The sequence below is a fragment of the Mixophyes fleayi genome, chromosome 3 (assembly GCF_038048845.1).
Source record: "Mixophyes fleayi isolate aMixFle1 chromosome 3, aMixFle1.hap1, whole genome shotgun sequence".
Classification (NCBI taxonomy): domain Eukaryota; kingdom Metazoa; phylum Chordata; class Amphibia; order Anura; family Limnodynastidae; genus Mixophyes; species Mixophyes fleayi.
Genome location: NC_134404.1, coordinates 79373526 through 79385562, shown reverse-complemented (window position 1 = coordinate 79385562; position 12037 = coordinate 79373526). Strand labels below are relative to the sequence as shown.

The following is a 12037-nucleotide window of genomic DNA, read 5'->3' as shown; positions in this document are numbered from 1 at the left end:
GAGGCTACTTCCTCAAAATGTGGAAAAGATGATGTTCATAAAAATCAACTTCAATTTCCACGAAGAAGGCCTTTTCCGCCAATTACATCAAAATACTGAGACTTCTGTAATGGTGGATTCCAGCGGTGATGAATTAATAATTTGTGAGGATGATGTACAAACTGACGAGGGTGAGGATGAGGCTGAGGATGATGACAACAGGATCTTGCCACAGTAGAGTTCATTAACAGCACTGTTACCTTAGGTGACTTAAGTCCATTGTTAGCTTGTTTTGTGGGGGCCCAACCAAAGCAAGCACATCATTCTCAAAAGTGGCACTCCTTGTCATTGAAGTGCTTGGTTTGTTAAAGTGGGCATGTCCTTTTTAAGACCAAACATAAGGGTGGGTGGGAGGTCCAAAGAACAATTCCATCTTGCACCACTTTTCCTTTTAGCTAGCACTGTGTGCCAATGTTACCTATATGTGCTATATACTGTTGTGTGCTTTGCAAACATTTTAGACACCCATTGATGATGCAGATGACTCAGCACAACATTTTGACATCTGGTCTTGTCTACTGTAAAATAATTGACCAGAATTAGTGACACCTCTGCTGTAACTCCACCTGATCCTGATCCAACTATCAACATCCAAAGAATGGTGGAGGATTATTTTCAATCTTTTTGAACGGTATAAAGACAGTTTTATTAGCAAAGAACAATGTTGCTTGCAGAAGTAATGTAAGTATGCATGTCTAAATAGAAGTGTATATGTATTACCTTCCACTTTGCTGCTGTTTCATCAGTATTGCAGAAAGTGTTTGTAATCTGCACTTTACGTCAAAGGTACCTAACTATATTATTATTTTTGTGAATTGGGGCTGATTCGAAGCTCAGTGATGAACTTGCTTTTTGCTGTTCATTACAATGGCTCTTTTTAGCACATTGTCTGGCACCCTGGATTGATCTGGGTCTGATTAAAGCACACATCCGGGGGGGGGCAGCGCTTGTCGCCGTGTATTAGCTGTAGAATTATCACAGTTATTCAAGGAACTGGAGGAGCGATCAAATGAACTATAACTGATTTCATGATCCAAGGACAATTCGATCTTGCACCACTTTTCTTTACTGACACTGCTGTATGGCAATGTTTCCTAGATGTGCTATGAACTGCCGTTTGAGTCATTGCTTTTTTTCGCTTAGCATCCAGCCAGGTTGCTGCAGTCTTTGTTTGAAAGTGTATGAAAATTATATTGTGACCTGTTAGATGGTCCAAAATTACTGCAAATGACTTGAAATTAGTGTTATTGAGGTTAATAATAATTTAGGAAAGCAAAAATATGTGATTTTAGCAAAAAAATAGGTATTTTAGAAAAAAATAGGGATCCAAATCCAAAAGCAAAACATGCAAGTGCGGTTTTGCCAAAACGCAAACCAAACCACGAAATTAATCCAGATAAAAACCAAAACCAGAACACAGGGGTCAGTGAACATCTCTAGTGCAAACTGGTTTGAACATTGAACAATTGCTACTACATTGCAGGGTTTATAGTAGACTGGGCAGTTTCTGGATGCATGGTTTCTCTATAAGGACACACATGGAATGATTTGCATGTCCCTACCCAATAATCCTGAAGTGAGGACTGAATCCTTAATTTTGTGATTTTTTTTTTTGAGGCAATGTAATTTTTTAGCAGAAATATGTAAATACTTCCTGTTTTATGAAGGCTATTGCTCTAATTTATTTATTGTTGGAGGGCATTTTTGTTCCTATTAGCTTAGTGATTCCTAAATTTAATACGTACTATATATAAAGTTCAATATTGTTCTGCTTTGTTGGATAATTTATTTCAATTCTCTGTCTTATATGAAAATCAGATCTCAATGTACAGGCTGCTGCTAAATGAAGGAACACTAAATCTAAACTGAAAGAACTTAAAACATGTGTCAATATGGGTGTGATATGGGTGCACTTTCCCGCTTGGTGGCTTTGATGGCCATATTTAAAACAACAGTTTTATTAAAGGCAAAACCCATCGCGTTTCATTGTTAATAAAACTGCCGTTTTAAATATGGCCATCAAAATCATTAAAATCTACGATTTGATGAATTCGCAGCTTAATGCATTTACCCCCAGGTTTCCTTGTTTGTTTTGATGTCTATGAGACAAGCATGTTCCATATATAGCAGCTTCCAAAACACCAGCACAGACAGGTTTAAATGCAAATTAAAGGCAAAATGACCTACAGTTCTCTTGTGTTTTGTACTCTACTGAACACTCAAGAGGGAATCATCCCTAGTTGTATTGTATACTTGAAATAGGATTTATTTATTATAGATCATCTTACGTGCCTGTTTTATTACTATAAAAGTACTTTGATTAAGGAATATATAATTGTGAAACATTGCAAAACCAAGAACAACAATAATATAGTACTTAAACATACATGCAGTAACATAAAAGCAACAGAATCCACTTTATTTGCTCTTATCATGTAAGTTACAGCTATGCAGTTATTCTTTAATCTACCTTTTGCAGTCTGAGAGTGTCCATTATATATAAATAACCCATCTGCAGGTTTTATAAAAGCAAATGTACCCTTCACGCAGCTGTTCATCTTTGTCTCCTGTTCCTAGGTGGGTACTATACCACTGACTTTAACAGTGTATTTGTGTTTTTCAATAAGTAGCCTGTAAATGATTGCCAAAATCCATCTTCCTATAATTAGCACTTTCTGTCTCCTAGATAGAAAAAACAGCAGCATCTCTTTATTAAGCTGAGTAAGTTATGTATAGCATCCAGGAGAAAAGATAAGCACACATGCAACTTATTGTTTGTGCATGATGAGGAAGAGGGGGGGAGCGGTGGAAGTGGAAACTGTTTAATAATTATCTCTTTAGTTAAATTTGACCTTGAAAACCAGACTAAAGCACCTTGAAAGCCCTCTCTAGTGCATTAATAGGAAAACACATTTTAATGATCAAAACTGGACAAAGGAAGAGTATTATGTGTTGTTTTTATTTTAACAGAACACATTTAAGCTGATAAATTCATGTTTAAGTTAAAGTAAAAGAATAAAGGTGATTTACGACCCACAAAAGCAGAATGTCTGCATTGATTCTTTATGTGCACAACGCGCCTAACTGTCCCCAAGCGCATTTCTAGGTGCACAGCCACTTCACAGTGTTTGGAAACAGTCCCATAACATAAAAGTGCTCTTAATTTTGCAAATTAGTGTATGCTGTATAAATTATGCATGTCACATCATAGTCCAACCTCCTCTTACTTAGGACTATCCCCTTTGTTCATTTCAAAGTTGCAACTTAGTCTTAAAGCGTTGCATGGTTTAGCTTAATTTATGGCTTAAATGAATCATGAAAGTGAGGTGACATCTTGACTGTGTTTGTTACATATGTTACCTTGGTGTGTTTGAAGCATTTTACTACATTTCTAGATGTAAAAGTGTAGCCTGTTATAAATATAAGCACCTGATCTCCAGGATCTCTGAGGTACCAGAGAATTCTCGTCCTTTCATGGGAAGAAAAATTTAGTGTGCCAAGCCTCAGGAAATGTCCCTATAAGAGGACCCACATTACATTCATACCCCATACCCACACGTTCCTTTACTGCAGAGCTTGAATGCTGTGTGTGGCACACTCCTCTGTCTGCCTCCTTCACCAACTAGTGGGCCTGGAAAGTGCAGAGCAATAAAAATGGCAGGAATGGAGCTGAATGGGAGCAGTAGAGAGCAGGGAATGGGAGGTACAAGGGGAAGGGATGAACAGGAGGTAAACCAGCCACCAGAGGGAGGAGAAGTGGAGGAGAGGAAAGCATCAGTCCTCTGCCCTGGCTGTGCATCTGATATGTCAGCCTAAGCAGCTTACTCTGGACTGACAGACAGACAGACAGGGAACTGAGCTAGTAAGGACAGAGGGGTAATCCCTACTGACAGCAACAGGACATTTAATAGTGTGACTGGTCCCTGGAGAGGTGCCAGCCACAAGGAAGGACCAAAATGTAGGGGCCGGCCTCGATAAGCTCAGGCTGGACAGACCTGGGCCCTTAGCCCCACAACCTGTGATGAAATAGCCCTGGGGAAGGAGGGGACACGTGCTGTGGGAGACATGAGGATTTCCAAAGCACCCCAGTGGGCCAGTATGAGTCAGTCTGAGCCTGCATGTAACTCCCAGGTGCTATTGTGCAGAAATATTTACACAATGCCACAAAAGAGCATTTCCGATGTGTTTTTTCAGTTTTGCTTTTGTACATCCAAATTAATATTTTAATTTTTATGTAGTATTTTCAAGTGTAGTGCATTACTGATCCTGAGAGGATATTAATATTAATATTAATCTTGATGCGTTGGCAGCACAGTAAAGTGATTAGTTTCGTTTTTCATTTTTATTTCTTTCATGTGTAAATTTAATATATTATTCAGACTGGATATCTAGTGTTGTTTTTTATCTTTAGTACCTTCATTGTATTATTATATATTCATATTAAGCTTCCTGGATGTCTTTGTGCTGTACTATGCTGTAAACCAGGCCACGTCCATGTCAGCCTTATTAGCCTATAAGTCCCAGCATATCTCTCTGTCTGTACCTTGTCTGTACCTTGTATCCCCTCTACCCCAGGCTGCAGCAAGTCTGTGTACTTCCTATACTATACATCAACCACTCTTAGTTCCTGCCAGACAGCCCCTTGAGATACTGCTGGAAGACATAATTTTGGTATGATCGATGGAGGGCAATGCTGAGGTGGCACAGTGCTCTTATTATAGGACTATGCTGGGGGCAAAGTGGTGATAAATTAAATAAGGCAATGCTGGTATAACCATTAGGTGACAGTGCTGCTATAGTCAATATGACCAATATACAGAGGGTTGGGTTGCCCTTGTATAAGTGTGTGCAGGTACTTTATATGTACGTCTTCAATTTTTTTGTAGCACACAATCTTCTGCTGTATCTCTCTGCCTAACTGTCTTTACACATGTATGCAGGTCTGCAAGCCTGTGTATGCTCATGTATACACCAACCAGCCACAACATTAAAACCACTAGCCTAATATTGTGATATATTTAAGTCCTTTAAGTTGCGAGGTGGGGCCGCCATGGCTTGGACTTGTTTTTCCAGCACATCCCACAGATGCTAGATTGGATTGAGATCCCTAGAATTCGAAGGCCAAGTCAACACCTTGAACTCTTTGTTATGTTCCTAAAACCCTTCCTGAACATTTTTTGCAGTGTGGCAGGGCACATTATTCTGCTGAAAGAGGCCGCTGCCATCAGGGAATACCGTTGCCTCCACCAGCTTGCCTATGTCCCATAATGCATCCTGGTGCCATCTCTTCCTCAGGGGAACGATGCACCCGCACCCAACCATTCACATGACATAATTCATCAGACCAGGTCACCTTCTTCCATTGCTCCATGGTCCAGTTTTGGAGCTCAGGTGTACATTAAAGGTCCTGTCGGCGGTGGTCAGCATGGGCTTTATGTCCGGTCTGCAGCTGAGCAACCCCAGACGCAGCAAGCTGCGATGCACTGTGTGCTCTGACACCTTTCTATCATAAGCTACATGAACTTTTTCAGCAATTTGTGTTACAGTAGCACTTCTGTGAGATTGAACCAGATGGGATAGCCTTCGCTCCCCACACGTGTCAATGAGCCTTGGACACCTATGACCCTGTTGTCGGTTTTCCGGTTGTCTTACCTTGGACCACTTTTGGTAGTTACTAATCACTGCACACCGTTAACACCCCACAATACCTACCATTTTGGAGATGATCTGACCCAGTTGTATACCCATCTCAAGTTGGTCAATAGCAAAGTCGCTCAGATCCGTACGCTTGCCCATTTCTCCTGCTTCCAACACATCAACTTCAAAAAATGACTGTTCATTTGCTGACTAATTTATCCCACATCTTGGCAGGTGCCATTATAACAAGATAATCAATGTCATTCACTTCACTTGTTAGTGGCTTTTATGTTGTGGCTGATTGGTGTATATCTGCATTTCTGCCTTTATGGTATACTTACCAAAATTTCTTGGAGAGTCCTAAAAATATGGTAATTATCTAAAACTCCAAGGAGAGCAGGCTAACCTGTGGCTTCCTGACCACTTTCTAGTGAAGCGAGTAGATGAGGAGCATCAATGAAGCTATATGTAGCAAATCGCATAATTTTGGCCTTGCGGTGCAATACTAGAGTCATGGTACTGCACTATGCAGTGGTTGGGCTAAAATGATGTGAATCGCGCCACCACTCTCCCCCTGCACTCTCCACATGACCATCCCTCCGGGATCTCAAATAGGGGAGAGGAGTTTAGTGGGCAAGTATGCTTTATGGTTGTTTTATGTGAGCGTTCATCTATATGTCCCATCAAAAGAAACATAAATAATTGTTATTTTTTCTAAAATGTATCTTTAATATATTTTATAATGCAAGGGAACTATATAAATAAATCAGCGTGTGGTATAGTTAGATTTTAAACAGGGAATTATAGCCACTAGGTGGAGTATTTCTCATATTGTGAACATTCTCTAATCAGTAGTTTTGTGATGTGCAAAATCACCTTCTGAACCTCTTCTCTACATCTCTGTTTCTCATCCCTTATCTGGTAAATAAACACAATTTAGGGATGGTCATTTCAACCTGAAATTCATTTATTAAACAGCTAGGAGATAGCAATAAAAGAAATAAGCAAAGAACTATACCGTAAATGTGCACATACAGTTCTCTCTTCTCTCTACATCTCATCCCACTACAACTCAGCTATTGCTGAGTGCTACATCGCTGTGGCGCTCTTGAGAATAACCTCACAGGTTATACATCAGAGCTCCGTACAGCATGCTCAGAATTATTATGTGACCAATTATTGTGAAGCGCTGCAGGTCAGAGAGCAGAGCAGAATATGTGGCAAAGAAATTTAAGGCTCTTTCCACCTCTAAAGCATTTTTAAAATATAGAGATCTAGGCAGTAAGCATTTTGCTGGAGCCAAAATAACGAATCAAATTATTGAGGTTTTTATTTTGCAGATATATTACTTGATAACCATTCCCCTTAATTTGACATTTTTCAGTGTAATACTTTGTACTACATCTCTACAGGGTAACTTTTTAAACTTTAGTTTGTAGCCTCAGTTCCTGGCTCCAGAGCCTTGCAAATGATGGTTAGATGACAAAAAGCAGTCCTGTGACATCACCAGGTTCTCACTACTTGAAGGCAGACCAAGGTAGCTACCTGGGACATTTGGAGCAAGTCTCATGACCAAGGCATCACTAAGAGATCCATGTGGAAATGGATCTAATACATATTGCTATTTTGGTTATCATTGGATCCACTTTTGCATTTGCTACCTCAGACCCTGTGTAGTGCACACATATTTAGTATTCCTATACTCAGGTGAGATAGATAAACATTTGGGGAACATCCTCTGTTCATGTGCTAAGTGCATTAAAGTAGCTAAAGGAAGAATTAGAAGAGAGATTTCAGAAGCTTTAGGGTGTCTTGCTTCTCTGGAGAGAAAATTGCAAAGTTGTAGTACAAATATTTGACATGCCTTATGTTGATATTAGAATAATTATTATTCCTTTCATGACTCTACCTATATAACTTAGCTTTGCAAGCTTGCCATATCAAAATGCCAAGACTCTTAAGCTGACATTATGCTCAACAAACCCCAAATGATCAAAGATATGTCCCTGAAATGTTCATACATAGTGAAGTTTTATCTTAAACATGAGTTGAGTTTACCGGTTTCTTGATAAACAGAAACATGCAGCTAAAGTTCAATGCTCAGATATCGTTTGATGTTGACAAAACATCTACAAATGTAACAGATACTATAATTTTCTTATTTTGGTAGTTTTGATAACATGACAGCATGTGCTCTTGATGGCACTGTGTCGGTAATTCTTAAACAAATACTTGCTAAAGACAAGCAGATGTTTGCATTAATATAGTGTAGATACCTAAATCCCACGATTCAAAGCAGGTGCTGTGTGGTGAGCTGTGAACCATGCAAAATTAGGAAATTATACCTTCTACAAAACCTTTTTAATTTGAGAGGTTCCAGCCATCAGTTTAGATGTGTATTACAAGTCCACAGGGCCGGATCAGTTATATAATAATTTACAATCTGGTAATGATATTGGGTGTGAATAATTGTAAACATTGTGCAATGTTTCAGTTATTATATAAGTATCCTAATTTAAATAGAAATAACAAGAAATCTGGTCTCAGGTTCTAGGCTTTGGTCCCGATGCTCCACCTGATATACATATTTGTACAAGTAAGGGGCACTCAATGGGTTCAAGTCTATCAAATATAAAATTTAACTAAGCATAAACATACTATATAGATGATTTATCAGGCTATCCAGGTTGTTTATCTCTAGGACCATTTCTTAAACTCTATTTTAAATGTAAACAAGGTGACTCAGATTTGAAATGGGATATTTTGGAGTAACTGATGTTTTCACTATATGCCCAATTTATGATGAAAGTACAATGTACAGCATAAAAATATAGTTAGTTAATGGGTAAATAGAAACACTGCAGCTCTGATGAGTGACATTGCTAAAGGTCCCAGGACCATGGGGCAAAATTTCCTTTGCACCTCCCCCCCACCTGCATAACCACAGACAGTCAATATGGTAATTTGGTGGATATTGGAGATTCGTTGTTCCTTGCAGGACTTTACATTGATGTCATGTCTCAACATTCCAGATTATTATCATTTATTTATATAATGCCACCATATTTTGCAACACTGTACAGAGGATATTTGTCATTCAGTCCCTTCCCCATTGGAGCTTACAATCTAAATACCTTAACCCACAAGCACACACTAGGGTCCATTTTAGTCAACAGACAATTAACCTACCAGTATTTTTTGGTGGAGTGTGGAAAGAAACCAGAACACCGGGGGAAACCCACACAACACGGGTAGAACAGACAAACTCCTCACAGATAGCAACCTAGTTAGGAATCACGCTTATGACTCCAGCATTCTGAGGCAGGAATAGTAGCCCATGTGCCCTTGTGCTGCCACAGATGTAGAAAACTTTGATAAATGATAAACAGATCTGGCTGGAGCTTGTGAACGAGAAGGAAAGAAATGAATGTTCTCACATTGCCTGGCATGGAGAGCATTCTGGTTTCAGGAATCAGTTTTTTCCTTTTGCTATTTTCTTCAAATTAAAGCTACTCCTTTGTAATACTGATTTTCCTTCCTGGCAGGTGGAGAAATCACTAAGCCTAAATTTGCTCAGTACTTTCGTGGCAGCATTGCTGGCCTCACGCTGCGCCCTGGCAAGATAGAGAGTCACAAAGTGATTTCCTGTTTGCAAGCCTGCAAAGAAGGGCTGGATATCAATTCTTTGGAGAACCTGGGACAAGGTGTAAAGGTAGGTGACAAATAAATATTAATAAATTAAGCGTACAAACTACTAACAGTGTGTTATACTAATTTACCAGATAACACTAATTTACAAAAAAACATTATTTTATTGCTATATTACCAAAGATGCTATTTATAATATTAAATCTATCTTAGCTTATCTTGGTTGTCCATTGGTGCCTATAGCCCACCAGCATTCTATGCGCCCCACAGCTACCTATGTGCATCCTCTTTCAGTTAGATTGAGATGGCTTTCATGCCTTATAAACATAGAATGTATATTAAAACTAGGGCTGTTCTGGGCATAAAAATACTGGCACTGTATCATTATAGGAAAGTAAATTCATTTTCTGATTTAATTATAAATAATAAACTATATCATATGCTACCCATAGTCCTTGCTTTTTACCGGTGCTACTCTGAAATATAAAGCTTGGCACATTTAGGCTTACTAGTATAAAAAATAAGTTATTTAGCTTAATTGCTTTAATCTCTATGATAGAAACAGATAATGTTACATGGTAAGACTAAACTAAAATACATACTGTAGATTCGCTAAAGATTCATGCATGTTTGATGTTTGTTGCTGCACCATTGTTCATGTCATTCCTGATTGCTTATCACCTACAATTTTCACGTGTACCTATCTTTCTAGGACAGTGGCCATATTAAAATATTGAAATTGCAATGTTTATTTTCCCATTATTCAGATCTATGATGCAACATATTATATCACAATATAGATGTTCCAAAAGTGATAGTATCCCAGAGTATTTGTGAATGTACCTGCAATATAGATCACTAGAAATGACTGCTCTATAAATAAATATTATTTCCTAATTTGTGAGTCTCTACGGCCAGGTGTTAATGTGTTATCTCTTGTCTTGCTCTCAGTATCACTTCAACCCTTCACAATCCATGCTTATAATGGAAGGGGAGGATATTGACAGCATAAATCAAGCTCTTCGCAAGGTCTCTTATATCAACTCTCGGCAATTCCCAAACACTGGAAAAAGAAGGCTCAGGGTGTCATCCAAAGTCCAGTAAGTATGAAAACCATATCAAGATATATTGTTATTCTAGTATTGCTTATTCTTGAAATTTAATTTTTGTAAGCACTGGTTATTTTATTAAACATAAAATGGTTTCTATGTGTAAATATATATGTGATGCTACCAAATATTTTTTTTCCTATTTCTACTAACCTACCTAAGTAAAGTGTTGTTGCTTAAGTGCAATTGTTCAACTTCAGCCAGATGAACAGAGGAGAAATGGATGCTCAAATAGATTTTATTGATCTCTCTGGAGAGACACAGATACAGTGCACATAGTTGATCTACAAATCAATTTTCTCGATGTGAGTGTCTGTCTTTCTTCCATTCACCAGTCTAAAATGGAATAGGTGGAACACAGATTACAAGACACCCTAGTCCTAATTAATTTCATAATTCCCTATTACCTAGTCTCCCTGTACAGGGATGAGACTGGATGTGGTTTCATGAAGGGAAGGGGGTTGTTAACTACTATTTAGCTGACTGCTGCTTCTCTTAATTGGCTGACAAAATGTCATTCACTACAAACCTCTTTCGGAAACCCCTAGGAGGGTTTCACATGTCACAGGAACCTCTGGGTTTTGGTCTTTTTCTCTGGTTATCCATTTAGTCCATGTAGTTGTTTAGGTGGTGCAATGTGAATAAAGAAAATCCTTTGAGCATTTGGAGTTTTGGATGCGGTCACATTTCTGACACTGTGAATGTCGGCAGTAACCTGCTGACATTGTGAATGTTGACAATCACACTGTCAACATTTTCAATATTAGAAAAATATCCTGTAGACAGATTAAATTAAATAGGATTTTTTTATGAATTAAATGCCGAATACTTTGGGGAAATTACACACTGAATTTTTAAAAAACATCCTAATCAGAGGTATGAATCCATCCAAGGACATTCTAACAATAATTTTCCAAAAGTATGCCACACCCCACTCTTCACTCTACCCAAGAGATTGGACTTGGTTGACAGTCTTCCTCTCCCAGAGGCTTTTGACATTCACAGACCTGAGTGTCAAGGTTGTGGTTTTAGGGTGGTACAAAAGTTAGCATCTTCTGGAGCAGGTACTGGGTGTATTAGGATGTTTCTAGCTAAATGCGTCTGGGTGTAGCAGGAGAAGTAGCGATATGGCATTCACCTTATACCGGCCCACTTCAGCCACTGATCCAGGATTATTTGATGTGGGTGTGTGCTTTGTTATGTCAAAGACAAATCTCTGCTCATTCTAAAGATAAACTTATGACATAAATGAGGCCAGAACAAGCAGAGGGTTTAGTGTAATGAAAGTGCTGTATGCTATACTTTCAAGTAATGTTTTTACTGTATCTACATCTACCAAAGACATTTCTAGATGGCCCCACAATCCCACAGAAGTAGAAACAGTCTTATTTTACAGGACACAATATCAAAAACAAGAATGTGGGCATGCATTGTGTGGGGCACACTTTTTACTTCCAAAAATACAGTAATACTTCAGCAGGTGGGCTATTAACTTAATGCTTTCAACCCACTCATTACTCATCATGAGTCACTCATCCAAGTGACATGGACTGGCACTTATTGAGGTTTCTGGAAGTACATTGAAGGAGCTCAGCCAAAGAAAC

General features: G+C 38.6%; 1 protein-coding gene across 1 annotated transcript in view; it reads left to right on the top strand.

Moving 5' to 3' along the window:
- Positions 1-12037, top strand: part of CLSTN2 (calsyntenin 2) — a 707966-nt gene that overhangs the window by 680687 nt on the left and 15242 nt on the right. Inside the window, exons 10-11 of the mRNA XM_075201886.1 lie at positions 9222-9388; positions 10276-10424. Of these exons, the coding sequence (XP_075057987.1) occupies positions 9222-9388; positions 10276-10424 (316 nt within the window). The remainder of the gene's footprint in view (positions 1-9221; positions 9389-10275; positions 10425-12037) is intronic.